This window comes from Coturnix japonica, chromosome 4, assembly GCF_054131305.1.
Source record: "Coturnix japonica strain WE chromosome 4, WE-NBRP24, whole genome shotgun sequence".
Classification (NCBI taxonomy): Eukaryota; Metazoa; Chordata; class Aves; order Galliformes; family Phasianidae; genus Coturnix; species Coturnix japonica.
In genome coordinates, this window is record NC_140666.1 from 88,955,602 (window position 1) to 88,982,316 (window position 26,715).

Here is a 26,715-nt window from a genome sequence, read left to right on the forward strand (position 1 = left end):
GGTTTTGCTCTTGTCATTTTTGTTCCCAGAGAAAGCAATGTTCTCCCTCCTGCATATGGTGGTGCATTGACAGCAGCCTTCCCATGGAGGATGGATTTAGGCTCCTTTTGGTGGTACCCACTGACAGGACAAGGGGCATCAACTGGAACCCAAGAAGTTCCACCTGAGGAGTTCTGAGCTGAACTGCATTTGAGGTTGCACAGGGCTGTGAGCAACCTGGTCTAGAAGGAGGTGTCCCTGTCTATAGCAGAGTGGTTGGAATTAAGTGATCTTAAATGTCCTTCCAACCCAAACCCTTCTATGATTCAATGACTGCACAAAGGATACATGTTGGTTTCTTGTTGTTTGGCACTCAGTCCCCCATGTCTCACATTATTCTGATGACTCTAGCTATCACCATGCTTCCTTTCTCCTGTGCCCACCCTGTTCCCCCACGCTGCCCACAGCATCCCATCCCAGGCTCAATCCTTCTCTTTGACCTCTCTGCGAGCCCAATGTGTTCCCAGGAAAGCTTATTGTTAGAATCTGCTCCCACCTATCTTAACCAAATAAACAGCCGCCAGCGGAAGGGACACCCTTCCCAAACCAAGTCAATTTCATAACAGCTGTATTCTATTCACTGTGCAGCAGTGATTTTAATCTGCAGCACAGACCCAGAGTGGGCAGTGGTCCCTTCCCAGCTCCCCTTGCCTATTGTAGGGAAATCTCCCCCTAAAGTTATTTCTCTGTTCTTGCAGCTAGAGAGAGAAGACATCTCCCATATCAACCCTGCTCCATCATAACCACCATGGCAAGGGATAAGTCCTCAAGTAGGGGGACAAAGCAGCCTTTGGGCAAATCAATTTGGTTAGGGGGTGGAAAAATACATCACTAAACATGAGAAAGCTGGAGCCAGCTCTCCTGCATCCCTGCCCTGGGCTGGACCACCAGCTGGAGGCACAAGAGGACACGAAAATGCTTTAACTAGATGATCTTTAAGGTCCCTTCCCAATCTAAGCCATTCTATGTTGACTATAGGGCTGCTGGGTGGTGAGATACTGAACAGGCTGCCCAGTGAGGCTGTGGATGTTCCCTCCCTGAAGGTGTTCAAGGCCAGGCTGGATGGGGCTTTGAGCAACCTGGTCTAGTGGGAGGTGTCCCTGCATATAGCGGGGTGTTGGAACTGGATGATCTTAAAGGTCCCATCCAACCCAAACCATTCTATGGTTAATTCTATGACTTGGCTTTCTGCCTTCCTTCATCTCCTTCCCATAAACTAAGTGGAAGCCTTCCATTCCCTCCACAGCACCTTCTCACCTGTAAGCACTGATGCAGATGCGCCTTAGGAAGATGCATGTCATTCTGGCAGTACATTCAGGACAGAACACACTGAACTGGGGCAGGTCACCTCTGACAGCACAAGGCATAAGGGAGGCACCTTCATTTGTAATCCCCTCTTTGTGTTTTTCTTCGTGCCAACAGAGAGAAGGGATGTGTCTGCTGGTACAGGATGAACCTCAGCCTTTATCTCAAGAGGTTCCATGGGGAAATACAACAAAATCCTCTATTGTTATGCAGGAAACACATCTTTCAATAGCTTTCGGCATCAAACCTGTCTCTGGGACCTTCCCTGTCTGCTGCTGACATCCCCTCTGACCTCGAGGACAGCGCTTCCTCCCCATCTCTCCACATTGCAGTGATGTTTTGGAGCATCAGCAAACAGCATGCACGAAGCCTCCAGGCCCTACACTGGGTTAGGGCAGAAGCAGCTCCAAGAAAGACAAGATAAAGAGTTAAAGCAAAGCAAAAGCATTGGAAGAAAAACGGTTATGTAATAAATCAGAGATTAGAAGGCAGGAAGGTGTGCTATATAGAGGAATCAAAGTCCGGAACAGGATGTATATAAAGCAAATATTGAACTAACTTTGATAACAGAGAAAAATAGAAGATTTTTGGTGGGGTGAACCAAAGGCTCAATTTTAACTACTATAAATTTCCTGTTTTACTCGTGTCGGGTGGTTTTTAACAGTGATCTATACAATACATTGTGTGCCTAATGATTTCCTAGCCATGAATGGGTCACTCAGATTTTACTTTCCATGTTCTCTATTTTTTGTGTCTCTCCAATAGCAATCATGCTATTGAAATCTTCCAGGCCTTGCCCATTGGGTGTTTTCTTTCCTACCAAGACATCAAAACTAGCATGAAGGCTTTTTTTTTTTTTAAAGCAAATTCAATAGAAGGGATCACACAAGCACCTTGTTGGACGCGTACAATGGGAGCCTAACCCAGGGCTATTCAATTAACAAGTGCTCCATTTTCATGCAATTCCTGTTGTGAATTCATTACTTTAATCGGGCTGGCAAATGGCGAAGCTAACACGGCACCATTTGTCTGCAGACACGTAGGCTAAGAAATTCCACATCACTGAATTGCCTGGGATGGAAGGGACTTCAAGGATTATCAAAGCTCCAACCTCCGCTGCAGGCAACAGAAGCCAAGGATACGGTTTCAAGATCAGTTATGAAGGCAAGGAGCAGGATTTAGCTCTTGCATGTAGGTATGTGCAACTATCAACTTACAGTTAAGCAGAGTTAGTTGAAGGACTGAAACAGCAAGCGTGAAACCAATCAACATCCCTCCTCTGACCCATCTTTGTTTTTTACCCTATTAGAAGTCCATGTAAGAAGGTCTAAAAGAACAGCTTAAAAGCAAAACACAACAATTTTGTTAAATCTTGAGATTTCTGTTGACTATGAACCCATCACTATCCCGATCTTCTACTATCCTCTTCACTTTTAGCTTAGAAAAGCAATAAAGTTTTTAAAGGAAACTCCAACAATCAGAAATCCAAGCTGAGGAAATAATGAGCTTAATTGAAGGAGCCAACCAGACAACAGCAGATGGATACAGTTTATTGGTTCTTTCCATCACATCTGAGTTACGGGTGTAAAAGTCACACAAACCGCGGGTATAAACATGTAAAACAATACAAAAATAAATGGAAAGGTAATTTCATATTTACCGAATCAAGTTGTGTAATAAATACAGTAAGCAAACAAAGCTTCACTCACACCCATTCAGTTTAACTGAAGTTACAGTAGTGTTTGGAAATGCACGTTTTTTTTTCGCTTAACGTTGCAAGTATTAAAGCATTGACAACTAGTATAAAAGTGAATTTTGGCACGTTGAACAAGTGAGAAGTGTTAAATCAGCATCGGGCTTGTGTAAAAACGGAGCAGTTTCTCACTAGCTTTCTGAGGTACGTTTGCAAACCATCTAAAATTAGATCAGCAATGTAGTTCTAACGACTCACAGTTCGCAATTCACTATACTAGTTACAATTCTTCCCTTTTAAGAATACACAACGTATTCCAGAGCTTAAATCTGTGCAAATTCTGAACAATTTCAATTAAAAAACAATAATAACTAAAAAAAAAGAAAAGCAACTTAGTAGGGAACTTTTACATGCAACTTAAGCCCTCCCTGCAATGGGTCTTGTGAATCACAAAGCTTAACACTGCGCTACCTCCACATTGCATGGCTTCCTATTAAACGCTCTGCCCAAGTTGCAGACGTTCCTCTCCTAAGTTGGTCACATTTTTTTCTCCCTATAACTTCAGTAACTTCTGATCACACTCATTCTCTGTGAGGGGGAAGAAAAAAAAACAAACGACATCATCACCACCACGAGCTGCTAACATGAAGGTCAGCAAAGCATGTAAACCCCTTGAGGACTCTCAGCGTTTCTTTCCCATCTCAGAAATGCCTGGACACAAAGTTACTGTTACCATATTGGGGTGGTGTTTTTTTCCCCCCACCCCAAAATACAGTAAGAGATAACAGAACAGTGTAATGGCACTTTTTTTCTGTATCCAAACATTTGTGGTTTAGAAACGGTGCTTTTTTGTATTTTGTTTTAGTTTTACAGTAGCTAAAAAGTTTTCAAAACTAGATCCTTTGGAGTAACTCCATCCTCACCCCGACTCCAAAACAGTGAGGAAACCATATTTCCAGCTTATAAACACCTCTGATCAGAGTACAAAAGTTATGCTCTCCTAAAAAAAACAACAAAATAAGAGAGAAAAGTGCTGCTGACTGTTACAAATAACCCCCAAATAATCAGCAACTGCTAGCAGCAGCATCAGGCTTTTACACCTCTGAGTCCTCAAAGAGCTTCCTTTTAGACAGTATTTGTGCTAATATTCTTCACTAGGTTAATTTTAAAGTCCTTTCACCAAAACTGTTCTTCTGTTTAAAAAAACAAAGAGGTTGCAAGTCATACAACCTCATGATGTCCATTTATTTTACGCTTTTGGGCATAAATGGCATCATCTGCAAGGCACTGCTCTGTTTCAAGGATACCTCTGTCACAGTTTCACTGTTTGGGTAATTTCTCAGTTTTGAAGTCACAGTTAAAAGCTAAAAGAAAAAAAAATAAATTGAGGTAATCAAATCGTTTCAATACCAAAATATCATCGTTGAAATAGTACCAGTATGGTGAAAGGTCTTCCTAATACACAGCTATCCTCACATAGCATGCAGTACGGTATACCTGTATACTAGGCCTTTGTTCTGAGCTCTTCTGACCTGGTTTTTGAAGAACACCTCAATGTGCACACATTGCACACTTATCCCATGTTAGTTCACGGGGTGCTGTGTTTGTGCCCATCAACCCTGTGAACACTCTTGTTCAAGCGGCGCACAAATTGGGGCTCTTTAAAAAGAGTTCAGCAGAGCAAAGCAAGCTACAGCATCTTCACCTATGGTTCAATCAATTGCACTTAAACCTACACGGTTACTGACTTACAGCCATTCAGCCACCGCTGTTCCTTCCAACGTCGCGTCGTCACTCTGCTATCCTTAGATATATGGCTTTGCAGATTAGATAACTGGTACTGAAGAGAAGCACGCGGGGTTTACGCTAAGTTGGTTGGCAAAGAATCCCACCTTATGAAATTTTCCTAATGCCCCTTTTATTGCAGTATTAGCTCCAGAATTCTGTTCCCTTGTAACCCTGGTCTGATACATCGCTTTGTGCTGCCAACTGCACTTAGTCTGTAAACGCCTGCTGGCCCCCTGCACCCACTGCTAGCTACATTTCTCTACCAGGCACTACAGTATATTAAGACTAAACCATAGCCATGCATAGATAAACTCACGAGCCTTATCACGATGCTCTACACCTGTAATAGGGATACCCAGAAAGCCTAGATACACAACTATAGCTGGCTTTTACCGGCCTTAACAGGACGCGAGTCGTTTATAAAGCCTCGTGGTGTGCAAAGAAAAAGAATCCTTACGTTCAGACGACTTCTTAAATCTAGGAGGAAAGCTAGAACGAAACCTTACCAACATCTACATCCCAGTCTGCAGCACCTGGAATTCCATACCTGCATCACCACAGGGCAGGCATGGAGCCAGCTAGTAGCAACTCACACTGAAACTTTACCTATGAAAGTGTTTCAGGTTCTGATAGGCTTCTTCAAGTTTTAGCCACGTCAGATTCCAAAGGTAAAAAATACATTTCTTAAGTATGCAGCCCCTAGGTATTAATCTCATTTTTCTCCCATGGAAAGAGGCTGGATTATGTATAGGTATTTTAGGTGTCCTGTAAGAAATAATTCAAATCACCGCATTATATGCATCTGACTAAAACCAGAACTATTTCTAAGGCTGTGAAATACAAAAGAGAAATCAAATCCCTGGACTGTTTTCACTTGACTAAATTCTGAATGTACAGCAAGCTATGACAATCTGCTTATTCAATAAGCTTCAATTAGGATGTTCAAGTAGCTGCTAAGGTACCACATACCGATATTCCTTCAGCTATGGGGCCTTGCTTCAAGTTGTACCAAATTAAGTTAAAGGACACGCTGCCCAGGTTCCCATCACAGAACCCTTTTGGTAACTGTAAAGATCTGGGTGCATCAGTTCAGTGTTACAGTGTGCAAAGCTTCCCAAATTCTTTCAAGTACGTCTTCCGATATTTTTTACCTTTGGAAACAAGAAGAGCAATTCTTTAGCTAGAGAATCCTGGCTTTTCATGCTCTCCTCCTTTGCTTGCTCTGCTTAGTATTTACCACTCAAGTAGGAATCATTTAAGCAACAGCAAGTTTTACATTCTAGAAAACGCATCAGCTGCTAGAACAGCACTGGAAAGGAAGAGGTATCCCACCTGCCCCTCCTTTCACCTTGAAAATGTATAAACACCTTTTTTCTTTAAATAGTCGAAATTTTGACTGCAGATTCAAACCGTGCAGAGGGTTTTGTAAGACACACTGTCCCCTTGGTAGCAGAGCAGAGGTTTGTGCGTTCCCCCATTTCTCGCTTTAGGAACACCCTTACAGCAGCAGGACTGGATACTCCTCAGAGCTTTTGAAACATTCCCCCATTTCTCGCTTTGGGAACATCCCCCAATCCCACATACTGAAGTATACCACTGCTCATGGGCAATACGGTTCCAAGGGACATCCAAGAGACTGAAGCAGTTTGATCCTCTGCACGTTGGACCAATTCCATTCCACATTCTGACCTGCTAAGAAATACAGCTTTCCTTTTTTCTTTTTTTCTTCTTTTCAAGACATTTCCACTACTAGCCAGAGATTCCAGGTGATGCTTTTTACAGTCTGGAATTAAGGTGAAGTGGAAGCAAACCTGACAGTACAAACAGCTAAGCAGTTACCATAGTAAAAATGCCAACCTTACAGGAATGATCTTAGTTTCAAAAGGAGTGCAGAAAACTGATATTTCACTTAATTTTCTAGTTAACCAGCAAGGACAACAGCATTTTTGGTTACTGACAATAAGTGGTCTAGAAGTCCACAGAAAATACATGCTTATGTCTTCTGCTCAAAGAGATCGTGATACTCTTGCTCTTCTAGTTCTCTGTTGTACTTCTCTATTTCCCTGTTGGCTTCTTCCAAGTAATCATTCATGAATTGGTCCATTACTGATTTTGAAAAGCTAAGGAAAATAAGAACATTTATGCAGTGTTCATCACAAAAGACCAAACAGGTTGGAAGGATCTGCCAGTTTAGGGACACTGACTGAAAGTAAATTCAATGCAATGCTTTCCAGGAGTCCCACAGTCAGACCCAACCACAGCTGTTCTTCATTAATGGGGAATAGAAGAGCTTCCCATGAGAAAGAAAACATGACAGCAAAGCTACAGCAGGTTTGTAAACGTTGATAGCTACTTTAGTAAGTGAAAGTCAATCAAATCAGCCCAACACAGACCTGCCAGAAGTGTCTGCACAAACCGCACCTCCTCCCCAACACCAGGATCCTGGTGGTATAAAGGCTGAGCAAAGAGTAGAGCTGAAGTTCACTGTTACTTCATTTTCTGCCAGTGTTACATAGCCAGGAACAGCCAGAAGTCTGCTGATCGAAAAGGTAACCTTGTCCCATAGGAACATAAATGTACCTGTTATCCCAAACAGAAACAACTCGTGTTTTTGTGACGTTTATCTAAGCTGAAGTGAAGTCAACTGGGAATTTAAGACCAATGTAAGACTGAAATTCCAGTGATAAAACAAAGGCAAAAAAACAGTAGGGATGCAGAGAAACAAGAATAGAAATACACTGGAAGATGAGTATTACTATGGAGTTTCTTGCCAGAGACAAGAATACAGTCAGGTTTAAACAACAACAACAAAAAAAAAAGAAAATCAATATGGTTCTGGAAAGAAAACCAGAGGACTCTGCTTTGGCTCTAGCTCTTTCTGTAACTGATATCAAACAATACCAGTAAGGACAGAGCATTTGCAAACAAACTTATATCACCATTAGAGATAAGTACACCATACTGCTTGCTAAGCTGAAGTACTTTTAAGCAAGTAAAAACTGATTTTAAAAGAGTTTAAAAAGCGATTACAAAAAAAATGCAGCTTCGCATATTGGTCATATTTCTGCTCTGTATCCACAGAGACCTCATTGTAGCCTTCCAGTACTTGAAAGGAGCATATAAACAGGAGGGAGGGTGACAGTTTACGAGGGTAGACAGTGACAGGACAAGGGGGAATGGTCTTAAAATGAAACAGGGGAGGTTTAGGTTGCATATTAGGAGGAATTTTTTCACAAAGAGGGTGGTGATGCACTGGAACAGGTTGCCCAAGGAGGCTGTGGGTGCCCCATCCCTGCAGGCATTCAAGGCCATGGATGTGGCTCTGGGCAGCCTGGTCTGCTAGTAGGCAACCCTGCACATAGCAGGGGGTTGAAACCGGATTATCATTGTGGTCTTTTTCAACCCAGGCCATTTTATGATTCTATGACTTGAACTTCAGCTTTGCCACAAAGACACAGGCAACACCAAGAACGATATCACAGCAAAACAAACCAACCTGATCACTTTTACTTCAATGCAATAACATCCGTTCAGAAATGTTATCAATCGTAACCAAGAATTAAGCAACACTGCACAACTAATTGGTTTGAGAAACATTCCCTTGACAAGCTGGGGTCCACAAATTATCCACTGCACATGATCATGTGCAGCAATGCAGGGGATTGTTTTGTTGGTTCTACTTTGCTTCCCAAATCATGCCTCCAAAAAAGTGCTTAAATACAAAGCTTTAAAAGGCAAATACCTGCAAGCAATCTGGCTCTCCAGTGCATATCTGCTTTGGCAGCCTACAAATCAGATCTGCAAAGTCTGTAGCCTTCCTACCTAATCCTTCACCAACAAATGCATTTTAAAGGATACATGGATGGTAATCCATTTTATCACCAAAAAAGTTCACAAACTGACTCCCATTGTAAAAATAACCAGCTGGAAGTGGATCCAAGTGGCGTTTCACCTAAAGAAAGAAAGAACATACTGCATAATAAGCACTTGTATGTGAAAATTGCTTAGATACAGACCTAGCAAGCTTAAACAGAGAGGAAAAATTCCCTTTTTCAAGCAGCCAGGCAAGAAGTTACAGCACCTGGATATAAAGGAGCACCCTAAAAAGACTGTATGACAAGTGATATTTACACCAGCTACAGGAATTCGGTACAGCAATGCTTATCACAGCCATGCCAAACTTTTAGTACTCCATCTCCAGAGACAGCACTTACATCCCAAAGTTAGTTAATAAGGGCAGGATGAGCTATTTGGGATTCTAGTTTGGAAATAATAATCTGCACAATACAGCACAGGAAGAAAAGATGGGTAAAGCAGACCATTACATCCTACGCTCTCCCCCGCTTTCCAGGGCTTACTGAGATAAATGCCTGCACAACACCAAGAGTTATATCTCAAATCCCTCCTGGACAGCTTCATCTATGTTTTGAGTATATAAAGAGACAGTAAATGCTCTAATTTAGTGTTCATCATGCTTGTTATGGCAGACATGGGAGGTGCTCTATTATATAAACGGATTCTTGAGAAAATCATCCAAAAGGACCTGCTATTAATTGCTTCTACTTACGTGAATGTTTTTTATTTCCTGAAGGGTTAGCATTCCTCTGGTTTTCAGGGCTTTCCTCTGAGGTTTCTGTATGAAGAATCAGACCCCAGTTATATACCTTCTGTACAACAATGTGACATTACAGTTCATTTACATTAGCAAAACAAACAAAGTACTTCCTTGAAGTGCAGATAAACTAATTCATGCTTGAGAGGTGCCAGTCATTTGAAGTTCCAGCCTTTTAGAAGATTAAAACAGTATTTCATAGAGTGCTCTCTTACATGGGGAAAAAGGATCTGTCTCTATATATTACCTGCATGATATATGCAGAGCATGAGAAATCGTTACAGAAAATGTGTACTTCCTTGAAGTAACCTGCAGGAAACTTATTTCCCTTCCCATACAATGTTCTGGACATACTATGCAAATCCTAAACCATTCCAAAAAAGTAATTATGAGCATGTTTTAATTAAGATGCTCCAAAATGGCATCATAAAAGGGCAGAGATGGAGCTACAGATTCAAGATCCAGCTGAAGTACTAAAATAAACTATCTGTATGGTTCAACAGCTTCTTTTCAAGTGGATTTCCAAAGCAAAACTTTCAGACTCGTTTTCCAAGACCTTCAACCTTCAGTCTGGTATAACTGTTGGTATTACTTGGCTGGGTAAGAGAAAACTTCTCATCCCACACTCCTGGTCAGGCTGTGCCAGTCTGAGAAGTTAGAAAGACGCCACTGCTGCAAGATGTGCCTCCAAGGCTTCTTATGTGTTGTGTATGTACACTAACCACAGAGGAACACATGCAATCTTGCATAGCTGTACACTGAAATATAGCAAGAACAAATGAAAAATCTAGACCCTCTGTTTCAATGTGTTACTTCCAAGGAGGCTCAATTTAGGGAATCAAAACATGTTTTCAGCATAGTTCATCTACTCCAAGATTTATTTCATACTACATATTAGCTTTAGGCAATCACATCTCAGCTTAATCATCTCGTGTTTATTCTGGACCTACTCCATTTACTCAAGTGTTCAAAAGCAGATCAAATCCATGAATATGCTATAGCAGTTATTAAAACAACACGCACTTGCAAACTGTTGGTCTTCTGTTTGAAATACAATTTGCACTCTGGAATGCTAATACCCTGGCAGAAGAGAAAGGAGATTAACAAAAAGGTTTCATCAAGGCACTCAGATTTCACCTTTCATTGTTTAGAAATACCAAAGAGATCATGCTGAACAGAAGTAAACATGCCCACGAACCTGTTTTGCAGTTTCTCTAAGCCAGTCTTTTATATCCTCTTCCTTAAGGGAGCAGCCAATGAACACAAGGAAGTACTCCTGTTGACCGCTGCAATCTCTGCTATCATTTCTTGAATCAGGAGGAGTTGGCCCCTCCTGAACAGGCACAAGGCTTAGTGAGTTGGAGGATGTGTTGTGACAAACCTCAATCACTTTGTCAGAATCTAATGAGGAGAAGACAAAAAGTGCCTTGATAACTCGCTCATCTAATTTAACGCCAACACACTGGTTTGTTTCCAAATACAACCACATGCAATACAACCCTTAGACACTGCAGAAGTAATTCCTTGCTCTTACCTGAAAACTTAACTTTGCCCATGATGTGATATATGTTTCCAGAAAACGGACTTGGCTTGAGTAGCGACTTAATTGCTGTTAAAAATGGAGGACAACACGTTATCTCACTTACTGCTCTTCTCCTTAAGGCAGCTTCTCATCAGTCCTATGCTACAGGTCTCTAATCCACATCCTAATGCTTCAAGGGGAAAAGCTGCAGTGTCCCCCCAGAGCTCCCACTACAGAACATTTCTACACGTTCAACTCTCCTCTATGGGGTAGGTGGGAAATAATGTGTTCAGCATAGTGAACGCTTACAGTGCGTGTGGAAAGTAAAGTGGTGCTCCTTAACACTGTTTTGCTATGGAAAGAAGGAAGGGCATGGTTATACATCTGGTCTAGGAGCCTAACATGCAGCTGAGCCTATTTTCTAGTAACTACAAATAATTGCTGGGCACGAATAGTAGAAACTGATGCTCTTTTACAAACTGCATTTCCATACTAGCAAATGAATGTGAATTTACAATAAAAAGCAAAACACATGAAGATAACTGCCTCAGCCTTTAGAAATTACATTTTTATCAGAACAAAATCACGGGTCAGCTTTCCAGGGCAGATGCTAAAGGTCATTTACTGTACTTCAAGGAAGGAAAGCTGCATATTCAATTAAAAGTTTGCTTCAGCAGTAATTAAAGGACAGTGCTACGTCAACATCTTCCTTTCCTTCTATTCCTCAGCCTCTTAAGCTTGGATTCAAATTAAGTAATTCAAAGTTCATTTGTACCTTTACATTTGGTCACAAATCGTGTTTTTTCTAGAGGACGGCTAAACCACACACAGATCTGAACCATTGGAGGAAAGACAGACCCAGCTCCATATTTACCTTCATACCTTGAGACAAAAGAAACACATACACCTTCAGCAAAGAAAACACAACACATCTGTGCTTTCCACCTAGCAGATCTCTTAAAAAGAAGGTCCATTATTTCACTACAGGTGGCTTTTCCTCATCGCAAGAAAAACACTAAGCTTTTATTTTTTTTCTAAGAAAAAATCCATGAAAGGCACTGAAAGAGGTTGCCCAGTGTTGTGGTTGATGCCCATCCCTGGAGAGCCAGCCTGAATCAGGCCTTGGGCAACCCAATCTAGCTGTGCTGTCCCTGTTCACTGCAGGGGACTTGACTGATGGCTCTCAGAGGTCCCTTCCAATTCTAAACATTCTATGAAAGGACAATATGAAGTCTGAGGTTATACAAAGAGCTTGGGAATCATTTTGACAACCTTCCCGCTGCTGGTTTTACTTTTTCTTTAGATGCTACGTACTTCCATGCTATCAAATACATTAACTGCTGTCCAAAGGTTTTCTCTCTCTCTTCTTTGGGCACCATGCAATTTGCACACTCCAGGCCTTGTGCCAATTCACTTTAGGAACCTTACCTCATTCCAGATTTTGATCAAGAATTGTGAACAAAGAACATACACGTGTATAAAGGACTGGCAAGGCAAGGTACATAAATCATACTTCCAAAACTATCAACGTAACCAGAAAGCAGCCAGCCAGGAGTTGTAACAGCTGACAAGCTTACGTTTCCTGCCAAATAGGTGTAGCACAGATAACTACAACAAGATGTGCAAAGCACCCCAAAGAATGAAAACTATCACTATCAATTAAAAGCAAAGCTTGGTACCACTTATTATTGAGCCCTCAAGCCCTTGCCAAGACTGTCAATAAAGTTGCAGCTTTTTATTTTTTTTTAAATGAATAATTGTTCTGCTAATAGCAAGTTCATTCCAGTAAGGCTGAATAGCTGTCAGAATGAAATTACTCTCATCATTATTGGCCTCACCCATCCCAAGCCTTCCCAGCTTATTCCCAGAGGGTTCTTTTCTATTCTTCTTAAAAGCAACAGTAATCCTGCCACTGATTTAAATGGTGTCCAGAAAGGATCCTGTTCCCCTTAAAAGGACAGCAGTTGTGTATCTGCTATGAATACTCATCAGCTTTCTCTCAAAAATGATTTACAAAGCTATTTTCTGTTCCAAATGAGTAGTCTTAAAAAGAGGATAAATTAAGTTAGGGAGACTTTTTAATCTTCAAGTTAATTAGAAAAATAGTTTTAATATTTCTCAGTCTAGATACTTGCCAGCCAGGATACATTAAATATCGAGCTCTAATCTTCTGAGGACTTGAGAAACTGCTTTCTGAGAGAATTAATTCAATATCTTCATTCCTATAGAGGGATAAAGATGAACATCTTTAATTTATGACCTCAATAAAACGGACACTATCCGTATTCTGCTTAAATAAAACAGAATGTGTTAGCCACAGTAAATTAAGAGTATCTTCCCACCAGTATGACAGTGACAGTGAGATAAATCACCCTCTACAAGCAAAAACATACGTTTCCTAATCTCTGTATTTATACAACCATAAAGGTAAGGGGAAGATGCCTTTTACATTAGAAGCAATTAAGAAAAATGGGCATCTGTGTAAGTTACCAGAGTAAAACAAGAGAATACAAGCTTCTAAAAGCATGTGTCCCATCTGCCAAGAGTGACAAACGGTGGATGGTGATTAACGTTACCTCGTTACAATTCCATTTTCTGCCAGGATGAATGAAACAGCAGGATTTGCTGCTCGGATGAGGCTCTGCAGTTGCATAAGGAGTGGATGCCTCTGGTCTGTAGCATGACTTGTGAATATCACATTACTCACTAGACCTGTGTAAAGAAATCAGAAGACAGTGTATACAAGTCAGGCGCACAGCAGAGACTAACAAATGATTAGGAGATTTAGCAGCCATTTCTCTCCTATTCTCCCTCTACCTTACTGCATGAAAGTTATTAAGGAAAGCAAACCCACAAGCAAGAAATCTGGAGTTGGACTCAGTAATCCTTGTGGGCCCCTTCCAGCTCAAGACCTTCCATGTCTCTATGGTTCTATGGGTTTCTGTGTCAACCATTCTAGGTTACCATTATGCCATATGCTCCCATTAACTGTGAGCTGCATCACCAACCTTTCCAAGCTAAGATTTTAATAACAGATGCCAATTGCCATCATTAGTATTTCTTTTTTCTTAATCCTCCATAGAATTTTCCACTCCATTTTCAGAAACATCTATAATCTACTGCACTATACGCTTCCCTTGAGAGAGACTAGGGAGACGAACAGCAAGCACACTTAGGAGTTTAAGTCACATAAATGCTTGAAATTACTACGTAGATCATGCAATTAAGACGAAAATTATGAATCAGCTAATCAACAACCACCACATTATGGGTGTGCTAAATGCAGTGTGTTGTGGATTTTTTTTCCCCTCCTTTTAGCAGCCTCAAAATTGATACTGATTTTAAAGCTAAGTTTAATTAAAATGCTAGTTATGCTTTCGGTGAGGTTGGGACAATAAATAGGCTGTGTCACAAAAATACTTTACAGTTAGAATAGCTGTGCCTCGGAGAGATAAGGTAATCGTTAGCATCTAAGCTGGCAAAGCTTGAAGTTCAAAAGATTCAAGGAATAAAATATCCAGCAGATCCAAAAAATAGAGAAATCTCATCCCATCCTTCTCACTTTCTCTACCACTCCCTGCTTCCATTGCTTGTCTCTAAAGGGGACAGCTCTAAGGTGCTAGCTGCTATTCCTGTTGTAAGCTCACACGTAGCCTTGCAGGAAACAGAATCTGTGGAACCCAGACAAAAAATAGCTGTTGAAAGCAGCCCATGCAGCATTATAATCATTTTGACCTTTTCTATTTGAGTTGTCACCACCACCTCTGTATCTGTTGCCTATACCCATGTGTATCCCTTCTTTATACTTGCACAATGCCCAATGCAATGCTGCCTCAGCCCATAGGTGCTACAGTAACACTAACACTACTGGGATGCAGAAGACAAAGACATTAGGACAAGCATCCCCCAGTGAAGGTCTTGCTGAGTATTGCTCCTGTTGAGCCAGCAGCCAAGACTCTGAGCTGTGCATAAAGCTGGATCTTGCATTCCCTCTTGCTCTTTTCCTTACTGCTCTGCAGTGACACATCTGTAGCATTTGCATGTCTACAACCTACAAAACGCTTGATTTTCTGGAAGTGGTGGTAGAAATAAAAGCTTTGTTCATTCCAAGCCACTTTACATTTATACTACTATAAATGTGATCATAGAATGGCTTGGGTTGGAAGGGATCCCAAGGGTCATCAAGTTCCAACCCTCCTGCCACAAGCAGGGCCACCAACCTCCAGATCCAGTACAGACCATGTTGCCCAGGGCCCAATTCTGTGTTTGTGTTACACTCTCAAACTCGCCAGACATCTCAGTTCAAAGCAGTTTTCCTCCTAAAACTTTGCAGACAAAGATTTGCTTTGCATGATCTGACCTCTAGGCTATCCTGATGTCACATTTTGTATCCGCCAACTAGATGACAAAACCTTGCCACATGCAGAAATAATTTGCTGCCAGAGGAACATTTTTCTAAGTCTCAACAGTTCTTTTTTTCTGGGGTTCGTAGGGAAATCAGCTATTCTTGTTCTAAGCATGCTTTTTTTCTATTTAATGTTTCAAATTGCTAAACTAACAAATGTGAACAAAGCACCGATTTACGTAATAGCACCTACATATTTTCCAGTCTGCTCGTGACTTCATTCTTTTGGGTTTCATTTTTTTTTGGGGCCCCACTTCACACTCACAAATAAAAAGTGGCATAATTCCAGCAGTGAATCAGAGCAGTACAGAGTCTGAACAGCCACAAGGAGTGCAGCACCTCGCTTTGACAACTGCATTTAAAACCAAAACGTACAGTCCCGGAGTTGTGGCAAGATCAGAAAGTCATGCCATGGTTAACTGCGGTATGAATGTGTCTTGAAATCCCCACTGTCCCTGGTCTATCTGATTTCAGGTTGCTTAAAGTTAAGATCACTTGACCTGTAAAGGTGCTACTGCTGAATTTGCTTTTGCTATTGCAAATTCTACTACTTGATGGTAGGGCAGGAAACCCAGTGGTGCTAACAGCTGCTCAAGGATTCACATTTGACAAGGAAAATGATACAGTAAACATTTCATTTCAGAGTCAGGACGTAAAACTGAATACGCAGGTAAGAAACAGCTCTTTTGCAAGTGTGCTTGCCTGTTGTAATGTCAAATGAAACTCAAAAGGATCCACAATATGGTATGAAGAATTGGATATGGGAAACAAGCTAACTAGTTCACTTTTCAAAACAGGAGGAATGGAAGGAAAGCTCCATTTCCTCATACTTATCCATAGAAAAGATGGGAATGTATGAGGAAGCAGAGCTCTCCTTTCAAAGCCCATTCATTTGGCAGTAAGATTAGCAACACATCTTGAGTTACAGCAGTTCCGAGGAAACAGTTTAATTTATGGTCTTCAGAAATCTATTCTCCAGGAGAGAACAGTTAGAATGCACCAAGCTACAGGTTATTGCATCTTCACCATGCACCTACATAGAGAGAAACTGTCACTTCTGCACAGAGAGTTCTTACCTACAAGAGCTTATCATGACCTCTGACTGTATGCATTGTAGATACATGACAGTGTATCTACCTGGCCACACAGCTCAGCTACTTGTTCTGTATAGCTTAAATTCAAGAGTGATGACACATACCTTGTGAGCATTGGTCCAAGAACTTGGGAAAAAGAAGTCTGCAATACAAGAACAAAATATACATATAGATGATTGGTATTACTTCTAAAACTCCCTTCAGTTCAAATGCTTCCATTCATTTGGACACTGCCAGCTGGAGTCTTACTAATCAATCCACTGTCATGTTCTCTTTCCTATATCTATATATAGGGATGGTCCAGTTAGGTTGGCATTTTGAAGAGCTCTTCCCCCAGAACTTGTTGAAGAGCAAGTAGCCACCATTCAGTCTATTCTATATTCTAGGAACTCAGAAAGGAACACGAGTAATATTGGAGTCTGTTTATTAAAAAAAAAAACACACCCAAAAAACAAAAACAGGAATTGTGTTAAGCTTGCCCTAAAGAACTGTGCCTTCTGAATACAGAAGGGAATTCTTTCTGAGAAGATATTACATAATGCTTTCTGACCATTTTCTACCACATCTGCTCTTGGATCAGACAAGTGGCAATTACTTCTATTAACTTTATCCCACAGAGAAAAGCTGTGAACAGGAGACAAAACCTTACCTGTTCGTATTTAGCTACCTATCCCCTGTCCTGGCTTGCTGTTCGACACTGCAAAGGGCATTACCCTATCATATGAAAGAGTTGGATCTCCAGAGCCATAAGCTTTCTGGGACAGGAAAGTGTTTTGCTTCTCTTGACTGTGAAAGTCGTAAGTAAAACATCAAAAATCACTTTTCTTGTCACTTGTGGTGAAACTACCAAAGCTTTCCAACTGAAAGATTTGTCATTGGCAGTTATGCGGCTCATTTGTAAGCTCTTATCAGCAGAAACTTCAAAGTGAGACATAAATAGTCTACAGCACAGGCTAAGCCTCTTCCTTCAATTGCTACTGCACTTCAGTAGACAAACAATGTTAGTCAAAGGGTTGCAGGCTACTGCTGCTATAAATACCACTCAGTACCATGGCCACAAAACACTGAGGGAAGGAGCTGGTCTCTACCATAGCTCAGGAAAGAACAAGTTTAAAAGAGCACTCCAGCATCAATTCACCAACATTTTACGTAGTTCCTACAGCTTACAGTCTTGGCTATGAAAACCCAACAAAGCAGCAAGGTAACATTTATCACTGGCTAGTGTAAAGCACAGAAGTCAATGGTTCACGTTTCAAGAACCACATTACTTTAAAGCGTTACCTCCTTGGTTTTGTAATGGATTCCTCGTTTAACTTTCCACACAATAAACTTCTATTAACATTGCGTAATTATACACCTAGTCCAAATCAAATTTCATCATTATAAACTGAACACTGAAAGTTCATCCAAGCCCAATCACCTAACAGTTTTGAGGGATTTAAGAGGGTTATGGCATTTAGCCATCATACAGCCTGTTATTATAACAGTGACCTCAAACTCATAAATAGCCCATTATCAGACTGCTAAAAATATTACGTAGTGTACCTGTGCTCTATATAGCAGCTCAGTGGCTCTACGCAAGTATTAACTGCCCCAATGATGAAAGAAGACTTCACATCTGGGTCAGGATGAGTTTGTAGAGCCTGTACAACATCAATAACATCAGTGTATCTGTAAGAAAACAAAACAAAACAGGGTTTCAGAGAAACAGAGCAAAATCATTCAACATCAGCCCTCCTTCCTAACTTTCGTCATCTAGAATGTTGAAAACTCACAACACTTCTTTTTGTAGCAAAAACTCTTGAAGGATTGAAATAAGAACAGCCATGGGGCCCTGGGCAACCTGATCTACTACTACTTCTGGGGGTCAACCTGATCTACTACTTTGTATCAGAAGAGTTTTAGTCTGGACATAAGAAGGAACTTTTTCTCTCAGAGAGTGGTCAGGCGCTGGAATGGCTGCCCAGGGAGGTGGTGGAGTTGCCATCCCTGGCAGTGTTCAAGAGACGTCTGGATAGGAAGCTAGTAGATATGGTTTAGTGGTTTGCTGTGGGTATGGTAAAAGGAGGACGGTTGGAATAGATGATCTTGTAGGTCCTTTCCAACCTTGTGATTCTGTGATTCTACTACTACTGGGGGGCCAACCTGATCTACTACTAGGGGGCAACCCGCCCATGGCAGGGGTCTGGAATGATACCACATTTAGCATCTCTTCCAACCCAAACTATTCTTTTTTCTACAAAATGGAAAGAGAAAATACAAGAAGGTGGTAAATACCAGAGGGGAAAACAAAATAAGCATTGGTTCTTATACTAAATGCAGCATGCTCATTCTCTGTTAAAAAGAATAAGCAAGACACACAGCAGCTCAAGCTTTCAAGTTTCTATTTGGAAAAAAAAAAGCATTGTAAACTGAATGGGCCATTTACTTCTGAAAACTATAAATTTGTTCATTAATGACTGTCTAGCATTCACTGATCTTTCAAAAGTTGATGGCACTGTTCGAAGCCGGGAGAGATAATTATAGTCTTTATTTCATACCATATCACACTTCTTGAAATTGAATTCAGTTCTGAAGCCGCACAGATTAGAAGTTACCAAAACGTTCTTAGTCCTCCAATGCCTTAAACACAATAGATCTTCCTCTGAAAGAAACAGGGAGGTGCTCCACCCTCATTTTTCATCAAAACAATTTCAATATTTTTGCGACCTTACAAAGAAAATGGTACGTGGAAGGTACACCACAAAGCCAGCTAACGTGCTTTTCTGCATTCTTTAACAAGTAAAACCTTTATTGTGTGTTTTACTGTTTTGTTAGTTGCAAAGTATAGGTCTGTTGCCAATAATTCATTTGTGTACCAACAGGAACTACAATATGCAATCCTCCCTCTATGCATTACAATAATGCCATAGAGGGACACAGAATATTCAACAATATTCACCTGCAGCTCTAGAGTGAAGCTGGCAATATAATCTCATGTTGTCTGTGCTCTACTGTTCCTGCCTAGACCTATGGCTTTAAATGTGGGCAACCAGGGCTCTTACAGGTCTGCAGGAGATGTGAGAATACAAACATGAAGACAATACTGATGAATGTGAGCATGAACCAGCCTTGGAAGGACCATCACCTGTCTATCTAGGATATCTAGGGAGCTGTTTGGTGGGGGGCACAGGGATATCTGTTCCAGTGGAGTGCTATTTAACAACATGCTAAGTAAGGTCCAGCTGGAAAGGATAAGAAGCCCAAAGTCAGTCTCTGAAACAGAGGATATACACCAAATTCAGTCCTTCCTCCCATGTAGAGGAAGGAAGACTTTATGTATTTGTGGGTAATTTTTCCTGCAATGGAGCAGCAAGCAATAAAATTAAGAAGCAGCAGGAAAGTTGAGTTTAGTGCGCACATTAAATGGAATTAACAGAGAACCACACATTAAAACAGAAATGTGAACACCTCCAAGTGATGGAAGTAGTTTAAAAATGCCTTGGAAATAAGAAGGGAACAGAAAATCCCCTATTCTATGCTACAGTCCAAACAAAGTTCAAACATTTACCCTTGCAAGACCACTAAGAGTCGCTTGCTCTTCCTGGCATAAGTGGACTGACGGACACTGTGCTTTTGCTGAGCCTCCAGGACACCAGAGAGATAACGCTGGAAATGGGCTGCACTGAAACATTCAGGGCTATCCATAGTCTGGCGATAAACTAACCACCTATAACAACAGAAAACAACAACACATTTTCTATGACATCACATGTTTTGACCAACCGAAAACAAATCTGACAACCCTCAGGGCTCCACATCTCTCATAACACACGCAAAAGAGAAATTTACTTAGTTATTCTATCGTTTCAGAATGAGCACATTCCTTCAGTCAGTGCCAAAAGGGTTTGTGGTTTCTCCTTATTGTGTTTTTGTTTCTGTTTGTTTGGGGTTTTTGGTGTTTTGTTTTATTTTTTAAACAAATGATGCACATATGAGTAATTCTGATCTTTGTTCATTCTGCAGTAAACAAATCTTACACTAACGTGATTTAAGAACAACTCTGGACGTGAAAGTATTTCACTGCAAGACGTAACGATGACATTTGTGTGGAAAACTTCCTGAAATTTGGTATTACAGAACATTCAAAACTCACCTTGCACATTCACCCTATAAAAACAACCACCATGATATTCCACATCAGCTTGCTAATATGAAGACTCTGAGTTAAAAGTGACACAATACAACAGTCCAGAACCTTATAAAGATTCAGCTCTCTATGGTGCTTGGCCATAAGATTTAAAAGACTAAGAATTTCTTGCTTCCCAGATCAAAGATCTATATCAACACATAGAATGGTAAATCCCTACAGCGGATTTGTCTTTTTGCAATACAATACATGTCCTGAATATACCTCCCTGCTGCACAAGCAGAATGAAAAGTAGGGCAGATTAAAAACAATGCTGTTGAAAGGACCATTAATACAGTGTTTTCTCCAAGAAGAAATGATGCATTACCACACAAGTCAGTAGATGGGAGCTCCTAACCATTGTGACGAGACCATTTCCATGCTTCAGACAGAATTAATTTGGACCTTTTAAGATTCAACTGTCCACAGCATCAGGGGCAGTTCCAGATAGACCAGATCTATAATGACACCTCTGATATTTGTAACAAGGAGCATCAACAAAGAAATCTGCGACGTTTTTCTTCTCTGAACGCCCAGAAAAAGAATCTACCTCGCACTGCAGTTAAATGAGATACCTGAAATAATAGAGCTGTACACATTTAAATGCTTCCCAACCAAAAATACACCCTACACTGCACTGTGCAGGACTATTTAAAGTCTTTGGTAATAGTTACTGAATTTATTCTTACAGTAGACCTAATTACAAATCAGAAACAGAGATATTCTTTTAAAGAAGTGAAGCATTCATAACTCTATCTATGCAAGTCCGCTGCTGTGGACAATAAAACCAGAACCATACGAACCTCCCAAGCTCCTTGTTAAAAGTGATGAGGAAAGCACACAGATCACTGGAGCGACATCCTGGAAGACCTGTTATGATGGTGATAACCACCTGAAACACATGGGAGGAAAGGGAAGAACCTTTAAGAGCAGAAATAAGCCAGCAACGTATACACATAATGATCTATCTCCATCAAGCCTCAAATCAAAATACAAAAATCAAGTGGCATTAACTCACACAAACATCAAGATAGTGAACAATATGACTGTATAACGTTTACATGTTCAATCAGATAATGCATCATTTAAGGAAGATGTTTTATCATTGTTCTTATACCTTAAATAAAATGAAAGGATAATCAAATACAACAGAGTATTACCAAAACCATTACATTAAAACCAACATTAAAAACGTACCTTAAAACCTACTTAACTATTAACGCAAATGTGAGGCAAAACACTGCAGACACCAAACAGGTTATGATGAAAAGGGTGAATTTAAATACATACAACAGTATTTGAGAAAACAGCTCTAAGGAAGTGATAGTGTATTTTGAACAGTCTTAATGACAAACATGAAGAGAAGCACCAGGTTTGTGATACTGAACACTGAGTGTGTTGTAAGAAAAACTAATGACAGCTTTAAGCAAAGCTCTGCGAAGCTTTGAGATGGATTGTGAAGAGGCCGCACATTAACAGTGCCAACATGGCAAGAGTTTTTCTGCATAAAGCAGCCCTGCTGTTGCTCTTTGCATTCTTTGAGGTGTTCAGAGAGGGATCAGAGCAGAGAAACAGAAAGAAGAAGCCAGAATGCATCTCCAAAGCGTATAGAGCTCTAAACCATGTAGTATGGAGGCAAGCAAATGAGCTCTGGAAACACGGTTGAAAACAACTCTGTGCTGAAGTTGACTAAGGAAATTACTCTGGTAACAGTTTCTGTTACAAACAGATTAATTATCTCTTCCAGATTTTAGCCACATTATAGCTGAAGACAGTCACCTGTAGGTTATTTGCCTCCTGTCCTATTTTGGATGCCCACAGGCACTGAGTATATATAATAGAGATAGAGGAGAGACTGAGTGTTTTATAGCAACTGGTATGAATGTCAAAAGAATCTTTAAATATTAACAAAGACATTTAAACCAACCTTAAAATCAGATCTAAAAACACAATGAAGTGCTTATTATTTAATACTTAAGTGTCATATGGTGGCTGAACTAGACCCTAGGAAATACGGCTGCCACCATATTACATTATCCAAAGACAAAGGCCATATTTCTGCTGCCTTGGTTTTCTTGCTGACAGCAGACTTCAAATGCTGGAAAGTTACAAAGAAATAATTTCTACTAAAATCCTATTTAAAGCACCCTGTAAGTTCGACAATTGTTGTTGCTCCTATAGAGAACAGAATGTTCCACAGATAATATCAGCAAATGTTAAATATCATGTGCTACCTCCATGCTATTTAAAGGACTTATGTTCCAGAGAACAATTCAGTTAAATTATTCAGCAATTCATAAAAAACAAACTACTGCTTCGGGGCTGAATCTCTGGACATGAGAGAAAAATGTTCAGTTGAAGATCTGCTCCTCATTTTCTGCCTCTATTTTATCAGGCTGAAGGGCCATCAGCACTTCCAAAAAGATTGTTTAAATGAAAAAGAAAAATAAGTCATGTAAACAGGGAAACGGGACAGGGCAATTCATTCTAAGGAACAGACTTGAAGCAAGCTCAGGATCAACTGGTGGTATTGGAAAGGAGGCAGAGAGGGTTTACATCAGTTTTGCACTGAATAACACTGTATCATAGAATGGCTTGGGTTGGAAGGGACCTGAAGGATCACCAAGCTCCAACCTTCCTGCCACAGGCAGGGCCACCAACCTCCACATTCAATACTAGACCAGGCTGCCCAGTGCCCTGTCCAACCTGGCCTTGAAAACCTCCAGGGATGGACGGGGCACCCACAGCCTCTCTGGGCAATTACGCAGTAAACAGCACTAGGGATAGGAGGCAACATTGTACTGCTTACTTACCTTATCGCTTTCTGCTCTGCTGTCAGGAATGGTTTCTGACTGTTGCAACAAAATAGGAAGATGTGCTGACATTACTGGCTCACGACTGACACTGCTGACAGCAAAGTGCTGCATAAACCTTTCAGGAAAGAAAAGAAATGCTATTCCAGTCCAGAGCAAAATACTTCATTTCTGCGATTCTGTGATTTATATAACTAGATGGGAAATAACTCCAGTCAAATTGTGAAACGGTCAAACCATTTCATTTGGATTCCCAAAGAGGAAATAATTCATCCCAAGGTAAAAATATGAAGTGGGAAGACAAACTTACTATGTAAGCAATTTCTAGTCGAGCATTACATGTACCAAAATATTTTCGCACTGTTCCTTTTGAACCTAATCCCTTAGAAACAAAAATCATTTCTCACCTCTCTAATTCTGGGAGGGCAGCAGATATTTTCAACTCGTTGTATCTTTCTCCAGAAGCAGCAGACAAAGAACTGAAAAACTTCTGAACGCTGGAATGTCTAAAAAAGAAAAAGCACTGAATTAATTGGTTAGTTGAAAGAAAAGCCTAGAAGTTTCCCTTCTTTAAACCAGATGGCTAATAACAAGCACACAAAAAAACCCCAAACAAGCATTGCATTAAGAATGCAGCAATCTCTTCTTGAATCATTATCAAAATCTGTGAGTGACAGCATTTTTCTGATGGCAGCACGTAGTTAACCTCTAATTACAGCTGAACACGTAGCGTGAACTTACAGTCTCTTTTGTTCCACAGACAGGAATTCTTCCTGGACAACCCTTAAAGATAATCCTGAGTTTGTTTGGTTTTGCCACGAAGAGTAAACCTGCAATAGACGAGGCCAACTTGTAAGGATCATTACTTTGCAACATTTGTTTTAAAACTTGCTTTAATTAACCTATAGGATAAATTAATTTTTAGCTAAAATCGTCCTTCATGACACTGGTTTTGTTGGAAGCATTCAAAACATGAAGTGAGTCTCCACAGATCAGATTTGAAAGCTTTAGCTAGACTGGAATGACTTTAAGAAACAACTTGATTGAAGCAGCCCAGTCTCACATTTATCACTCAGCCTTGGCATGCCTTGCTACTAGAAATGCAAAGCACTTATAGTCTAACAGCAGTGCAGCAGGAACTGAATTCAAATACATCTCCTTTAATTACTGTTGTAATTACCATTAGGTAAGACTGTATTTCTAGAAATATAAGAAAAACTTTATTTTTCACAACCTAAGTCCACATTTCTCTAGGGAACAGCATTTTGGCTGGCATCCTATTGCTCTAGCCAAGTCACATTAATATGAATGGCATTCTGAAACTAGAAATCAGATTCAGATGAATCATGCAGCCATTTAGGCATTCGGTATTTCCCTCCTTTTCCTAAGTAAAGGCAACAGTCATTGTCATTTTTCACAATAATTTTCTGCAAGATGAAACAGTTTGGGCAGAGCGTGAGGGGGAAGACTGCTTGCCATTAACAAATCGGCATCCTAAGCATGCTGAACACCGAGATAAAAAAACATCAAAATCAAGTTCTGATATTAACAAAAGTCTGAATTGCTCCTGTAGAACGAACCATGCAGCCAAAGAAATGACAGCTTCAAAAAACCTGGCTAAGAGACCAAGGAAAATGTCTACAAGGGATGGATGGCAAGATAGACTGGTAGACAGAAAAATGTCTTTAGAAGTCAAAGGGCTGGGGATAGAGTAAAAATGCAGGTCAGATTGGGTGAGAACTTTTAAACCAGTTTTGTTGGATTCTTTCTACAAGAAGCGTTCCTTTTGTATGACTTAAAAGAGAGGGAAAATGCTGCTACAGTGTTAGAAAAACCAGAGAAATCCATAAACCCCAAAGCCAACTCAACTATCGATTACAGTGAAGATGTGAAAGGAGTCGCACTGTCTTTGGAGAATCCTTCAACCAGATTCCATTGCTTCATGCTTGAAGTCTCACAACCAACACTGCAGTTACAAGGAATAGAAAGCAGTGAGATCTGGAGGGATGGGGAACTGCTGTTTCCTATTTCAAGGGGGGCTTGAATTAATTAGATCATATTTACAGGAAGTCTGTTAAACAAGGCATCGTGTCATACGACTGCAGAAGAGTAAAACCACGAGCTGCAGCTCAGTGAATCCTTGTAGCTACTCGTCTGTTTAGCAACAGATGTGTCTACAAAACTCCAGTTTTACGTGGTTTTAGAATAGATTTTGGAGAAAAGCAATAAGCAGCTGAAGGAAGGCACTAACAAAATATAATACCTGATTCATATGGCTTACATACTGAGAAACACACTTGGTCTCATGAATAGTTTTCATTCATGACATACCATCTCCAGGTGGTATCACAGAATCATAGAATGAATTATGGAATGGCCTGGATTGAAAAGGACCACAACGATCATCTGATTTCAACCCCCTGCTATGTGCAGGGTCGCCAACCAGCAGACCAGGCTGCCCAGAGCCACATCCAGCCTGGCCTTGAATGCCTGCAGGGATGGGGCATCCACACAGGCTTGGACAGCCTGTTCCAATGAATTAATAACACAAAGTCAAACTATAGGCAACTCTGAACTACTGAAGAGCACTGCTACCCTGTCTGTACAAGAAACAAATACCCTTCTCTACAATATTGCACACAGTTTGGATGACTACAGCCAAAAAAACAAATCAAAAGAGAACTATTACAATGATTAGAGGAAAGGAGAACATTTTTATAACAGCAGACTAAAAAGGATCTGGTTTTATTTCATCAGGCCAAATAAGCCAGAAAGAATAGGTCTGAAATCTCTGAATAGCTCAAGCATTCCCACTGGGAAAACTAAATAATAACAGGTTTAAAAGTAGACCTAATAAAATCAGTTAGAAATTTAAAACCAAACAAAACATTCCCAGCCACTCATAGTGGAACAGTGGGAAAAATCTAAACACTTAAGATAAAAGGAGGAGAAATTTTATGGAGTCATTAATGCTACCAGTGGGGACTGTACACATTGATCTAGGTGGTCTTTTCCAGTCCAGGCTTATGATTGCTTGCTAAAACCCTTGTGAAGTCCTAAAATCTCCACACTCACTTCCTCAAAAGTGCTATTGTTATAAAGTTTTGTTTATTAAAAGCCTCTGCATTCGAATGCATGAGGCCAATTCACTCAGAAAACAGTACAATGCCATACGGGATACTTAAAGACTTCAACAAAACTTCCCTAAGGATCACGATCCAAATGTGTCTAACCACAAAAAACACAATAGAACCTCTGCCACTACATGCAATTGCT

The 26,715-nt window shown here is 40.4% G+C and overlaps 1 protein-coding gene across 4 annotated transcripts in view; it reads right to left on the bottom strand.

Moving 5' to 3' along the window:
- Positions 1–2,878: 2,878 nt before the first annotated feature.
- The window catches only part of DNAAF9 (dynein axonemal assembly factor 9), a 59,952-nt gene continuing 36,115 nt past the window's right edge, over positions 2,879–26,715 (bottom strand). For all 4 annotated transcript variants that reach the window (XM_085545910.1, XM_015862980.3, XM_015862981.3 and 1 more), the window contains 15 exons: positions 24,181–24,269; positions 23,847–23,945; positions 23,440–23,557; positions 21,430–21,518; positions 20,009–20,167; positions 18,004–18,129; positions 16,563–16,600; positions 13,536–13,671; positions 13,095–13,181; positions 11,735–11,841; positions 10,972–11,046; positions 10,636–10,838; positions 9,393–9,458; positions 8,684–8,777; positions 2,879–6,931 (listed from right to left, as the gene is read on the bottom strand). In XM_085545910.1, coding sequence (XP_085402036.1) covers positions 6,819–6,931; positions 8,684–8,777; positions 9,393–9,458; positions 10,636–10,838; positions 10,972–11,046; positions 11,735–11,841; positions 13,095–13,181; positions 13,536–13,671; positions 16,563–16,600; positions 18,004–18,129; positions 20,009–20,167; positions 21,430–21,518; positions 23,440–23,557; positions 23,847–23,945; positions 24,181–24,269 — 1,599 coding nt within the window. In that variant the 3' untranslated portion in view covers positions 2,879–6,818. The remainder of the gene's footprint in view (positions 6,932–8,683; positions 8,778–9,392; positions 9,459–10,635; positions 10,839–10,971; positions 11,047–11,734; positions 11,842–13,094; positions 13,182–13,535; positions 13,672–16,562; positions 16,601–18,003; positions 18,130–20,008; positions 20,168–21,429; positions 21,519–23,439; positions 23,558–23,846; positions 23,946–24,180; positions 24,270–26,715) is intronic.